Genomic DNA, 14278 nt, shown 5'->3' with positions numbered 1-14278 from the left:
GTTTCATGAAGCTTCTTGCAGCTTCACGCAGCTTCATGAAGCTTCACGCAGCTTCACGCAGCTTCTTGCAGCTTCACACAGTTTCATGAAGCTTCACGCAGCTTCTTGCAGTTTCACGCAGCTTCACGCAGCTTCACGCAGCTTCTTGCAGCTTCACGCAGCTTCACGCAGCTTCTTGCTCTTTCAGCAAGAAAAGAAATCCTTTAATCGCTCCTAGAGGCAGCTCGCAGTGCGCATGCGTCAACATTTCCCCCAGCAGGTAAACTCCACCATGGCGGCGAGAGGCCATGTGCAAGATCCCAACGACAGGAGACTCAGGCCGATCTACGGTGAGGACTCAATGGGGAGTTGTGCAGCGGGGTGTGTGTGTCTGTCTGCGGAACATTAGTGCGATCTGAGCCGCTGCATGTGTGTAAAGTAGGAGCTGGTGGAGCCGGAGGGGGGGTGGTGGGGGGGCAGCAGCGATGCGGCCCCACCAGCTCCAACCACGGTGTCTGCTGCCCGCAGCGCCCAATGACAGTGCACCTTCCCCGGGCTGCCGCCTCGCCGGGGCTGGGGCGCGACTAGCCGCGGGTCTCTGTGCCGCAGCTGTGGGTCGCTCCGGGCGGTGTTGTGGCGCTGAACGGTGCCGTCCGGTTCGGCTCATTCTCAAAGTCGAAGTGCTTTCTCCCCTTTTTTTATGCTAATGGTCGCTATTTGACAGCTAGCTAGCGTGCTAATGTGTCAGCTAGCTCAGCCCCTGAACATGCTGCAGCTGTGTGCGGGTTTAAAAAGAAAAGTTTTGTCCTTCGTGCCTCGGCTTGATGAGGATTTCCGCTGTGATCAGCTGTCCGTGTCCAGCCTGAACGTGTAGCCTCTTTACAACTAGCTGAATGTGACACGGTTAGCTTGCAGCTAGCATCAGGACAGAGGTGTCAGGACAATGCTTCAAGCTAACTCCTGTACTCGGCTAGCTTGTTAGCTTGCTTGCTAGCTAGCTCGCTAGCTGTCACAGCTCACGGAGGCTGAACAATGTGCTGCTAAATAACGGAAATAAAAGACATTCACTGTGTTGTAACATTAAGCAACTGCGATGAATCACACACGTTTCACACACTGTCTCGCTTTAGCCTTGTTAGCATTGTGCTAACAGACATTTAAGCAGTCGGTTCACGGAGCTAGCTGCTGAGAATGAGCAGGGTTTTTTTTTTGTTGGGAACTTTGTCAAAGCATTTAGCTTAGCATCAGTGTGCAGGACAGAGAAAATGCACTTTTAAAAACCCCAAAAAACAAGCAAGTTAGCCCTCTTGTGTTTCCCCATCGAGGTGTGGAGCCTCAGGGCTGCTAACAGTTTGTCAGGCAGACCTGAAGTGATGTTTCTCTCCATGTTTGTGACATTTCTGTGAGCTGTCGTCAACTTGTTGGTCTCCTGTGATGATGACAGTGTGGACACAGAGAATAGACGTGACATAATCACCCTGAACTGTGTCTGGCACGGTTAATTTTGGCAGCCAGCTGTCATGAAGAGGCTAAACTGAGGTTTGTGTTTGTGTGTGGCTGCATGAGATACTTCAGCATTTACCAACCAGTCAGACAGTCAGTCAGTCAACCAGTCAGTCAGTCAGAGAGACATGTGTGATGATGATGGAGACCTGAGCTGCAGTCAGCAGTTACTTTAATCATTGTTGCATCGATGTGGCCTTTAACGATGACTTAAAGTCTTAAAACAAGTAGGAGAGGCTGGTAACGCAGCCTTTAAAACACTGACATCACGACCTATCAGTATCCAAAACCTGAGACGACACAAAATGATCGATTATTAATAGTTTCATCAACAGATTGCAAGAGAAAGTCTTTTGTAATCATCTAAAGTCAAAGTTAATGTATTTAAATGGCTTTAAAGTTCAACCCAACTGTCCAGAAATCTAAAATTACCAGTTTATTGTCGCCTCAGATGAAGAAAACACAGCTGGATCAATAAATGTTTGGTATTTTTGCTCAGAAATAACAAGTCGAGCATCAGAATACTGTCAGATGGAGCTGAAACTAACGATCGGTTTCGTTATTGGTTCATTTAGTCAATTAATTGATTTGTTGTTTGGTCTATAAAACAGCCAAGACGACGTCCTCAAATGTTTTGTTTCATCTGCAACACAAAGATATTCAGTTTAGAGTCACAGAGGAGGAAAGAAAGCAGAAAATAATCACATTTAAGGAAGTGTTATCAATGATATGGATTACATATTGATCGTTCTGCAGCGTTGATCCACCAGGAGCAGCGCCGCCCCTCGACAGCGAGGTGCTGCTGTGCTTCACACTCAGTAAACTTATCATATTTATTTTTTATTCAAAATCTAAAATGTACGTCTGATTTTTATTTGAGAATCAAAGCAGAATCTGTTTCAGGATATTATTTTGAAGTTGGACGTTCCAGTGTCGCGACAGCCAGTTTCCACATCTGTGAACAACAACTATGAAAAGCAGAAAATAAATCAACAACAGCCTAAAAGTAATTGTTTTGATGCTCATCTCATTTACATGGAGGCTAATATTCAGATTATAATTAGTTTTAAAGCCCAAACAGAATAAAACCTGCGGCTCGTTCTCTCTGCTCGTCTCCACCGTCGTGACGTAAATGCGAAGTGACCAACGTTTCTCCACTGACCCGAGATGGCGTCCTGAGCTGAGCTGCTTCACCGCAGAGAGTTTGTTTCTGACGCAAACTCGTACAGAACCGAACAAAGACGACGGATGTATTGATCCACAGGCCCGGGAGCTGATCAGACACAAGTCACAACAGATACAGCGTCTGACGAGGACGAGGAGTGAACGATCCGACATCGCTTTCATGCCACACAGATTTATTGTCCGTGTCAACATCAGCTGTCGTTGTTCTGGTGCTGCTCCTCAGATTAACGTGATGTCTTGTCTCTCGTGTTTCCTCAGATTACCTTGATAATGGCAACAATAAAATGGCGATACAGCAGGCGGATAAACTGCTGAAGAAACACAAGGACCTGCACTGTGCCAAGGTGGGTGACCGAGGATCCAGTCTCACAGAACCAGAACACACAAACCAGCGGCATCGCTCCAGATGTGTTTTACAGGCCTGGTTTGGTTTCCTGACTCCCCAGATTATCATAATACTGATAAAAACTAAACTAAAACTTAAAAACTAATGAAAACTAATAACTCTGCTCGGTTTAATAAGACGTAGTTTCATTACGATGTTGTTTTTAGACGGAGCCGAACGTCAGAGCGTGAGAAGCTCTGTGAAGTGTTAAATCTGAGGGTTTTGGGTCCGTTCTGTCCTCCCGGAGTCGTTCACAAGGAAAATCATTTATAATTTATAACGCTTTAAATAATTGGGGGAACTCGGGCTTCGACGACTGTGCAGTGAACATGTCCTCGGGTCCACACAGCAGAAAAGTGCTGGTTGTGCACCGGGAAAAAACGCTGCACGTGCATCTTGACAGCTGCTGCTGTGTGATGTTTTTATTTGACATCAGAGTGAGGAGGACGTGGGTGCACGAGATATATAAAAATACAGTGAATATTATCACCAGAAGAGCGTCGGTGGCGTCACCAGCAGCTTTCTGAAGAGTCGGAGTAAAGACGCTGGACGCTGCGGCGTTTCTCTGAGCCGCTGCCTGTTGCTGCAGGCGTTCGCTGCTCGTCGGGATCAGTCGTAAAAAGTAAACTGTGTGTTTGACTCTCAGGTCCTGAAGGCGATCGGGCTTCAGAGGACCGGGAAGCAGGATGAAGCTTTTTCTCTGGCGCAGGAAGTGGCCACTCTGGAGCCCACTGACGACAACTCACTACAAGCTCTGACCATCCTGTACAGAGAGATGCATCGTCGTGAGTACACACACACACACACACACACACACTGGTAATAATGATAACAACACTCCTCTGAGGACAGTCTGTTAGCTGCCGTGCGTGTTCGTTCACAGCGGAGTTGGTGGCGAAGCTGTACGAAGCGGCGGTGAAGAAGGTTCCTCTCAGCGAGGAGTACCACTCGCACCTCTTCATGGCGTACGCTCGCGTGGGGGAGTACAAGAAGATGCAGCAGGTGAGAACGTCACGCTCGCGTCCACACCTGCATATAAACACTCAAACACACAACCGAGAGCTGCTCGTTAAATAACGGACACATCGTCAGAATAAAGAAGAGGATGTTCACGACTGCATCTTCGCCCTTTACAGGCGGGAATGGCCTTGTATAAAATTGTCCCCAAGAACCCGTACTACTTCTGGTCCGTCATGAGTCTGGTGATGCAGGTAAGAGCACGGACGCTCACATTCCCCCCAGATCCTGAATTATTCTGATCGTAACTCGCGTGCTGTGTTTGTTTGTGCGGTTCAGGCCATCTCAGCACAGGATGAGAAGCTGTCCCAGACCATGTTCCTGCCTCTGGCCGAGCGCATGGTGGAGAAAATGGTGAAGGAGGAGAAGATCGAAGCTGAAGCGGAGGTGAGTCAAGTGTCTGCGTCGCCTGAAGGATTCATGTTGATGCAGAATCTTGACCGGCCGTGACAACTGGCTTCAACACGCAGATTCAAGTGATCCAAGTTCATTTTATTCATGCAGCCCGGTCCGAGCGTTTCTGTACATCACACAGCACCCCGTATCCTGACGCCCTCGATTCAGATCAGCAAAACTCCCCAAAAACCAGTTCGACAGGGAAAAATGGAGGTCAGACAAACATGTGACAGATGTTGTGGGTGGAGTGTGAACATAAATGAAAGTTACCACATTGAAGGATAAAACACAAGATTATCACGTTCAGGTGAATCATTTTCTGGGACGTTTCCTCGAGCTGCTGTTCGTCTTTTATTCTTGACGCCTGGTGAAAATGAAACATGAAAAACTTCCTTAAAGCTTCAAGTAAAATGTGAATTCCCCTTTTTATTGCTCGTGTGCTGGTCACACACACTCACTCACTCTCTCTTCTGTCTGAATGAGTTTTGAGTTCCTCATCGTGACGCCGCCGTTTCTGCAGATGTCCGTCACCATTTTGACTCTAAAGCGTGACATTTGGTACCATTAACCAGCTGCCTTAACAGTTGATGACGCTGTGCGTGGTATCATTGTCATCCCTGACTGTTCAAACATGATAACATCTGTGTTATCGTGGTCCGTTCAGGAGATATTATGTAAAATACACAATTCTGTTACGGTGGAAAGTACAACGAGCGTTACGTCCGCCCACGAGGCCGACAGACGGTTTCATAATGACTCTGATGTTCACGCTCCGCCGAGTGTCACGCTTTTATGAAAAAGTAAATGTGTCACCTTGAGAAGCTCAGTAACCTAGCAACAATGAGGCTACAAACAATGTCTACTTATATTTTCACTAATTAGCAGACAGACGGATGATTGTTCCAGAGTTTGTGCTGATATTTACAGTTGTTTGTGGTTTTTGTTTGTGTGTCTGCAGGTGCAGCTGTATTTTATGATCCTGGAGCGTTTGGGGAAATGTGTCGAGGCTCTCGATGTGATCAGAGGACCACTGGGGGGTACGAATGCTTCTGCACTTATAAAACCTGAAGGATCATCGAGATGTTGTGAGTTCTTCCTCGTTCGACTATCAACTGTCTTTGACTATATGTGTGTGTGTGTGTGTGTGTTCCCACAGAGAAGCTGACCAGCGAGCTGCAGAGCCGAGAAAACAAGTGCATGATGCTCTACCAGAGGCTACAGCGCTGGCCCGAGTGCAACGCTCTGGCCCACAAGCTGCTGCTCAAGAAGTGAGTTCGGGCTCGCACCTCGTCGTTAACACACACCTGCTGATGAGCTGATTGGTTATGAACCTGTGTGCGTTTCTTGTTTGCAGTCCTGACGACTGGCAGTTCTACCCTTCCTACTTCGACTCCCTCTTCCACCTGATCGATCAGTCGTGGAGTCCGCCAGAAGAAGGCGAGCAGTGAGTACAATCGCTTACATCTTGAATGGACTCTGGTGTGATTCTCCGAGTTCCTGTAGCTCTGCTCCGTCGTTCAGCTCTAATCTTCGGAGGACGGCGGTTGGAAAACGTGTTTTCCTTCACAGATAAACGTGATCTGTGTCTCTCTGTGTGTCTGCAGCTGTCCGGAGGGTGCGGTCCATCACACTGTGGCCGACGTGGTGAGGTTCGTGGAAGACAGAATCAAAGGAGAGGACGACAAAGACTCTCGTGCGCTCAGAGGACCTTACTTAGCTCGGCTCGAATTGATCCACAGACTGAGAGAGCGAGGCTGTCCTGAAGAGAGCCAGCTGGGTAAAACACATGGAGTGTAAAAACCAGTTTGTTTTCGCGCCGCTCTGCAGTTTCACTCTGCTTTAACGTGTCTGTGTCTTTAAACAGGAGAGCCTTTAGAGCTGATGGTGCAGTTCTTTGGGAAGTTTGGGGACAAACCGTGCTGCATCACCGACCTAAAAATATACCTCCACCTGCTCTCTGCTGATCAACACGTTCAGGTACGCCCGAGCATACAGCAGTGTTGTCGCGCTGACTCCTGTGAAGTGAAGTGACTCTGAAACGCATCGTTCCTCTCAACGTTTCAGTTCATCAACCGTCTGAGTGAAGCGGTTCCCCTGGGGGAGCAGGGAGACGACGGATTCGCGTTTCCGGACGATACCAAAGCGCTGCAGAGGCATTTGTGTGTGTGTCAGCTGAGTCGGGCGCTCGGGCTGCATCACGCGCTCGACGTGGAGGGAAAGCTTCGCCTCATCGCCGAGCTCAAAGCTCACTATCGGCACGGACTCAAGTTCGGTAAGAAAGGCTTTGATTCACTGATGAAACGAACGATCGCAGGTGGCTTCCTGTGTTTGTTCTGACTCGTGGGTTTCTTTGTCTAACAGGGAAGAACGCTCTGAAGACGGAGCTGCAGTTCTCTGATATGTATTGTCTCATGGCAGCTCACGTATACATCGACTTGTGGACGGATACCGGTGAGTCCCTCCGTCTCTGATTCCTCGTCTGTCTCTGTTTGCGTGATGTCTCTAAACGTGTCTCTCCCGTGTGTGTCGTAGGGGATGAGGACATGGTGTGGCAGTCGTTGGGCGTCCTGCAGGAGGGTTTGTCTCACAGTCCCTCCAACGCCCAGTTCAAGCTGCTGCTGCTGCTCCTCTACTGTCGCCTGGGAGCCTTTGAGCCTGTAGTGGACCTTTACTCCAGCCTGGACGCCAAGCACGTACAGCACGACACCATCGGGTCAGTGCACAAACACGGATACTGATATTATCTCTGTTGTTCAGTATAATGATGCTTATAAATGTGCATCATCCCTGAACACAAGTCGTTGATTTTTGTAGCATCAGCCGGTGTTGGACGATGTTTCCTAACAATGAGGATGTATTAAATAGGCTTCAACTCCAGCATTGATACATTTATATAGATGAGTAAAGAGTCAATCAATAAATGAATGAAATGAATTAATCTCATTACCTTTCAAGTTTTGAAAACCTTTAGTTTTTTCTGAGAGTCCGTGCTTGTTTCTAGCAGGAACTTTATTGTAAAAGAGGAAATAAAATAAAAAAGCTGCCAACCTCTAGATTGTGGCGTGACAAAAGCAAAACTATCGACTCATAAAAGTATAAAAAGTCAAATTGAAAATGGTTCACAGGACGATTTCCTTCCTTTATTTGTGTCTGAGCGGAGTTTATTTCACAGTCGTGTTTCTCTGCAGACATCCGTTCAGTCACTGAAGGGAAACTTTCTTTAATTCTGTATGTGACTGGGTTTTAAAACCACTTCTTGCCTGGACTGTGTGCTGATGTCCGTCCCTTAGCTTGACTTCCTGGCAGCTTCTGGCACATTTTGGCGCCTCTCGATTCACTTTAACCCTCAAACAAGAACGCTGATAAAATGCTTTTACTCCTGACAGCAGGCCAGCCGACCCTGTTTTCTTTCTCTGAGACGTTTGAATACGATCCTGTCCGCGTCGATACGATCAGCGAGAGATTTGTTTGACTCCTGATTTCTTTTGTCTCTTCCAGGTTTCTGTTAACACGTTACGCAGAGTCGTTGGGTCAGTTCGCCGCAGCCTCCCAGTCCTGTAACTTCTCCCTCAGGTTTTTCCACTCGAACCAGAAAGATGTAAGTCGATCCCACCTGATGATCTGATGTTCTGATGGCGCCTCACCGTTCAGTCCTTTAATCCATCTGTTCTTCCCACCAGACCTCAGAGTATATCATCCAGGCGTACAAGTACGGAGCGTTTGAGAAAATCCCAGAGTTCATTGCTCTCAGGAACAGGTTGAACCAATCACTGCACTTTGCTCAGGTCCGTACTGAGAGGATGCTGCTCGATCTGTTCCTGGAGGCCGACATGTGAGGAAACACTCAAAACATGCACAAAAATCACAGCGACTCGTGCTGCAGACTTGAATTCTTCATTTAGATGTCGTCTTTGTTTTTGTTTTTATTTCAGCGTGTTGAGTCTGGAGGAGAGTGTGAAGGCCATGTCTTTGTCTGCAGAGGAGGACGACATCCCCTGGGACACTATGAGGGACAACAGAGACCTGACTGTTTTCACCAGCTGGGACCCGAAAGACAGGTGCGTCAGGATTACTGTCCCCCTTTTGTTGTAGATTTTGTTTTCGCAGTTTTACTCATCAATAATCGTCTTCAACACGTCTGCTGGCCTCCTCTCCGTTCACAGAGAGTTAACTGAGGAGCACCGGCGTCGCTCTCTGGAGGAGGAGTCGGTGTGGCTGAGGTTACGCTCTCTGACTCTTCGCCTCCTCGCCTCGCTGGCGCCGCTGGGACACTCGGCCTCGCAGCAAAACTCCGAGGTGACCAACGAGAACGGAGTCGGAGACAAGTCCTCGATCCTCAGCAGCCTGCTGTCGCAGCTCAACCAGACTCTACAGACCGCCGCTCAGATGGCAGAAAAACGCGTACAGGTAACACATCAGTTTAACTAAATAACTCAATGACACTGTGACACACAAGGTAAAAAAACCTTGTGTGTCACATGTACGAGCGCTAACGCCAGCCTGCACCCCCCCTTCTTATTAACCTCTCAGCTGATTCTCTAAAAACGTCCTTCGTGCAGGTCAAACCTGAACTGAACCCGAATCATCACACAGACGGCAGGATTTTTAGCTTCAGGCTCATTATTTGTTTTCCCGAAAACAAAATTCACACTTTAATACGTCCTTCCTGAAACTGTTCTTCTATTTTTGGGGCAAATGTTCACTCCAGACTCCCTTGTCGTGGAAGAGGGGATGTTATGATGTGTTTCTTAATGTGAGGCATTATGTCCCCTCAGTGTTGCTGTAACGCAGGAGCTGCTCATTAGCACACTGCTGTAGCCACCGCTGCTCTGAAGGCAACTTCCAGCTGTCTCCCATCACCAGCGGAGGGAGTCAGATCGACTCGCTCGTCCCTTAGCTAAGTTTAAAAGGGTCTTTGTCTTTGCACCACACGTCGTGATTTAGCTGTGTCCTCGTGAAGCATGAAGCAAAGCTATCCGGCTAGCTGTACTGAATAAGCTAAAGGTAAGAACATGCAAGTAACGACAAAGAAACACAGCCGCCTCCCCAATGTGACCGAGCAGCAACAAACCTTTTCATTTCCTCTCCCACATGTCGACTCTGAGGGGACGCTACTGTCTCTTTGTGCTCTTGAATCACGATGTTAGCCATCGGCCTGACCCCTCATGTAACTCCCTAAACAAAAAAACCAACACTGCTGTATCTTCTGTATCTTCCCGTTGAATCTTTGCAGTCCATTTGAACGACGGTCGGTAAAACGTTGCTGAAATAACGTCCGTGTTGTGTTGTAGTATCCATTCCTGGGACCCCCCTCGACCCGCCTGGCCCCGGCCCTGTCCAGCGGGAGCTGTCAGTGCCAGGCTGCAGCGCTCCAGCTGTCTGTCCACATACAGGAGCTGGAGACTGTCGGACTCGGTGAGAACGAGCAGCAGGAACATGAAACTGATCTCTGCTCTGACCTTTCCATGCTTTTTTTTTTTTACTTACCGCTGGTTTCTTTGTTCCCTCTCAGACGAGCCGTCGGAGCTCCAGACTCAGATCTGTAACGGTTTCCAATCATTAGTAGTTCAGCTTCAAGGTGAGTCAGCAGCTGGACTTCACAGCAAACTGCAGAGGGTTGCTTTGTTTCCGTTAACGCTTCATGTTTCCTGTTTGTGTCCACAGAAATTCTGAATAAATGCAAAGGAGATTTATTGGAAATGAAAGAGAGCAAATTAAAAACGCAGCCCTCCTTATTAGAAAACCTCATCTTCTTTGTCGAGGTGAGTCGTCTCTGCTTCCTCTCACTTCATCACCGCACTGGATCTGACGTGTTGAAGGTCTAACTGATTCATGTTGTCCTGCGCAGACGGTGTGCATAGTCTTGTGGATGGCTGGTCACTGTGCCAAGATCCTCCGACCACTCAAGACGAGTCTACAGAAAAAGAAGAAGAAGAAGAAAAAGGATGCGAACACGGCGATGGTACAGTTTGATCATCACTCTTCACCCTCTGACCTGGTGATTAATCCTCACTGCCGTCGTATTTACTCTCCTCTGATGATCTGTGTCTCCTGCAGCCAGCGGTGGTGTGTGGCTTCCAGGAGCTGACGGGGGGCTTGCAGGACCTGCTCACCCAGGCTCTGGAGCATATAAAGGGGCAGGAGACGGGCCTGACAGCCCTTAAACTGGCCAGTTTAAGCTTGGACGGATGCCCGGAGGTCAGTGTGCACAAACATGAACCGTTTCTCTTCCCCAGGTAGAAGTCTCATCATCTGTTGGATATTTTCTCAAGTAATCGATGAGTTGTTTGGTCTATAAAAAGCCCAACATGTCGTCCTCACATGTCTCGTTTCATCCACAACCCAAAGATATTCAGTTTACTGTCATAGACGAGGAAAGAAACCAGAAAATATTCACATTTAAGAAGCTGGAATCAGAGAATGAAGTCGCACCGTCACCCAGAAAAGCTAACACAACGTGACTAAATGCTCGTCGATGATTATCTGACGGACTTCCCTTTTTTTTTGTCTTTGTTTCAGGATGAAGCTGCGTTTATGAAGGCTGCTATGGACAAGGTGCAGAGCAGTTACCTGCGCTCTCTACAGGAGGTGGGAGATCTGCTCAAGAAGAGAGCGGAAACTATAAAGAACCTCAAGATCTGAACACCATCGCACACACGCCCCAAATAAAGACGACTATACCCCCCCGCCATCAGCCCCTCAATGCCCCACAACCGCCGTCTGTCAGCCCACCAGCTAAACCCACGAGTCCGACAAAACCCCCCCGACTCGACCCGACCCGACCCGACCCGCCGAGCACACAGTCGTTACTGACCTCCCCCCTTTTTTTTTCCTGCATATTTGTGAGCTCTCGATCTGGATTTTTTTTTTTTTTTTTCCTTCTTTTCTTTCACTTTTCAACACACACCTCTGGGACATTTGCAACTCTTATAGCACACGAGCTTGTAAGTAAAAAGAAAAAAAACAAAACTCATGACTTTATACAGCAGTTATAAGAAAATTAGGTGGGAGAGAAAAAAAAGACGCAACTTTTAAATAAAAAAATACAACAATAGAGCAAATTAGGAGAAATGAATACGCAGTTTTAGATGAACTAATCTAATAAATTATTGTACATAGAAAAAGAGCAACTACCGCTACAATATAAGACACAATAAACCACTATTCTGTTTGTCAGTTATGTTTCCTGTTTATTCCTCATGACTCTGAGAACAATCACACAACACACGCACACAGACACACACACGGGACTGTTAACACTAAGGAGCTCAACGTGCTGCTTCTCCAGCTGTTTCTCTGCGTCGAGTGGAAACGGGCACAATTTTTTTTTTGCATCGAACTGATGGAAATGAGGACTGAAGTTTCCCTTCCAACGATTATTTTCTCACTTTTCTTCTTCCTTCTTTTGTTTTTGCTTCGTTGTATCTCGTGTGTCGCTTCGGTACTGAAAGTGGAGCCGCCTCTGTAGTTGCAGTATTATAAAGCGCAGCGGTGGGATGAGTTAAATAACCAGGACGTTTTTTTTTTTGTTTTTTAAAGAAATCTTGAACTGTCTGCCGCTGTTGTTGTTCTCATTTTTATTTTTATTTTTTATTCCTAGTAGAAGTGGTGCTTGTTAACATGTCTGTTGTGGACTCGGGTTGTTCCAGCACAAAACAAACATCAGGCGTGGATCACACCGTCAGAATCCTTTGAGACTGGACTGATTTATCATGATTTAATGAATATCTTAAAGGAGCAGTTCACCCCAGAATCGAACACACATATTTTTCCTCTTGCCTGTAGTGCTGTTAATGCACCTGGAGTGTGTTGGTGTGAGGTGCAGAGTTACTAGATGAAAACTCAACAGTTGTCTCTTTACAGAAGTCATGACCCGGTTACTCGAGATAATCCACAGACATGGTTGTGAGCAGTTTGAACTAAACCCGCCAACTGTATCACCGCGCAGAAGGAAGCGTGCGTCTACTCACGGACGAGTAAACATTAAGACACTGAGGCTTGTTGCCAGAGGTGTGATGCTTCAAAAACACCTCGACAGATCAGTGTTGTGCGCTGTAAAGTACTTTGGCGTCTTTGAAATGTGTCACTTTTGTGCAACAGGAACACGGTTTTGCTGGTGATGCATTTCTGTGTGATCGACCGCTAATTTTGTCCTCGGCTGAACTGAATCGTTAGCTAGCTTAGTTAGCGTAGTTATGGTACTTGTCTGAAGGATCCATCATTTACATTTTACACTTCCCATTCATTGTCTATGTGAGCTCCCACGCAAGTCATTCTAGTAGCGTTGAGTTTTTGAGAGACTCAATTGCATAAAGTTTAAGTCTAGGCGACTTTACGCAAATCAGGAGCGTCCAGCGCGACTCAACTCACTGCCTCTGGAAACTCTGAAAAACTATAAAAACAGTTAAAATAAAGACGCCTAAATAAACTCTTAAGGTGAACTTTCTTCCAAATGAGCCACCAAGCGTTGACGCGGTTGTACGAGGAGTCTTTTCTTTCCCTGTGGACACGTAGCATTAGCTTAGTGAGCTAGCCTCTCATCCATGAGTTGGATGCGTGTTTCCCTCTGCGCGGTGATGCATGAAACTGCTCACAAGAAGGTCTGTGGATTATCTCGAGTAACCGCGTCAATGCGTATCTCCCAAACTCTGCCGCTCGCACCAAAACAATGTAGATGGCTTGCTAATGCTACGAGTAAGAGGCGAAATATGTGTTTTTGATTTTGGGGTGGACTGTCCCTTTTTAAATATGAATATTTACCAAAAACAGTGTTTTCTCCTCGTTGCATCATTTCCTCTGACACTGCAGAGAAAAACCATGATCAGACATTTCTCATGAAGATCCATCAGTGCAGTGACAAAAGTACAAAACCAGTTTGTCAGAAGCGAGAATGAGTTCAGGCGTCGAGTGTTCTGACCCGAACGCTGAGCGGATCCTGTTTCCTCCGACCCTGATCCGACTGACATTGGACCTAATGTGTAAATAGGAGCTGAGGCTCTGGTGTGAACGGACGTTAGTGTGTTTTAAAGCGGCTGCAGTAGAAACTCTTGAGATTTTCCCCGTGTTCATGTGTTTTTTTTGTCATTCCCGCTCAGCCTCCTCGAGTCTCATGAACCAAAACGATTTCATCAGCTTCAGCATCTTCTCAGTTCGTGAAGAAACGAGCATCTTCTTCTGATCTAACCGAGGAGATAACGGCAGACAGTGACGCAGGTTACAGGTGAACACCAGGAGCACTGATGGACGACTGCAGTTTGATTTATTTCTTTTTGTTTGTATTATTTTATTAAGAATTCGGCAGAACAATGTGAAGATGTGAGTGAACGGTGAACCCTCCCCTTCCTGTCAGTCTTGTATACAATCACACACACACACACACACACCTGCGAATAATAAATGCCTTTTTTTCCGAACACTCGAGCCCGTCTGTCTGAATGGATCCACGGCTGGAGAGAAGATGTTTGTGATCAGACTTCATGTGTCGTTGTTGTTGTTGTTGTTGTTGAGGTTCAGAATAATGGTCGACAATCTGGAGCGTCATCTCACCACCCTCTTTTGTTAGAAAATGGAAAACAGAAACACTGGAATGTCAAAGCTTTTTTTAAATAAAAAAAAGTCAATGTGAGAATTTTGTTGTTTAATGTCTCGACTTTATTTTCCTATTTTTTAGCAAGCTGCAAAGGACTCCGGACAGTTTACACGACGGCTGTTTTCTTTGTACATGAATCGTTTGTCGATTAACGTCGCAAAAATTGTGGGTTTGATTTAGAAATTTTGAGAAATGAAGCCATTACTCAAATAATAGTACTGAAG

At 46.8% G+C, this 14278-nt stretch overlaps 1 protein-coding gene across 1 annotated transcript; it reads left to right on the top strand.

The window, feature by feature from the left end:
* The first annotated feature begins 220 nt into the window (after positions 1–220).
* On the top strand, positions 221–14093 carry naa25 (N-alpha-acetyltransferase 25, NatB auxiliary subunit). Its single transcript, XM_073477804.1, has 24 exons — positions 221–329; positions 2926–3011; positions 3699–3837; positions 3936–4054; positions 4189–4263; positions 4349–4456; positions 5424–5502; positions 5622–5733; positions 5820–5909; positions 6070–6242; positions 6330–6442; positions 6530–6737; positions 6827–6916; positions 6998–7178; positions 7964–8063; positions 8146–8297; positions 8398–8523; positions 8629–8872; positions 9757–9880; positions 9978–10043; positions 10130–10227; positions 10314–10427; positions 10523–10663; positions 10985–14093. Exons 1-24 carry the CDS (start codon positions 236–238, stop codon positions 11105–11107), a joined length of 2955 nt encoding a protein of 984 aa, XP_073333905.1. The 5' UTR covers positions 221–235; the 3' UTR covers positions 11108–14093.
* The last annotated feature ends 185 nt before the right edge of the window (positions 14094–14278 follow it).

Source organism: Pagrus major, chromosome 12 (assembly GCF_040436345.1).
Source record: "Pagrus major chromosome 12, Pma_NU_1.0".
In the NCBI taxonomy this organism is placed as follows: Eukaryota; Metazoa; Chordata; class Actinopteri; order Spariformes; family Sparidae; genus Pagrus; species Pagrus major.
Note: the sequence above shows the minus strand (reverse complement) of the source record. Positions and strands in the feature narration are given on the sequence as shown.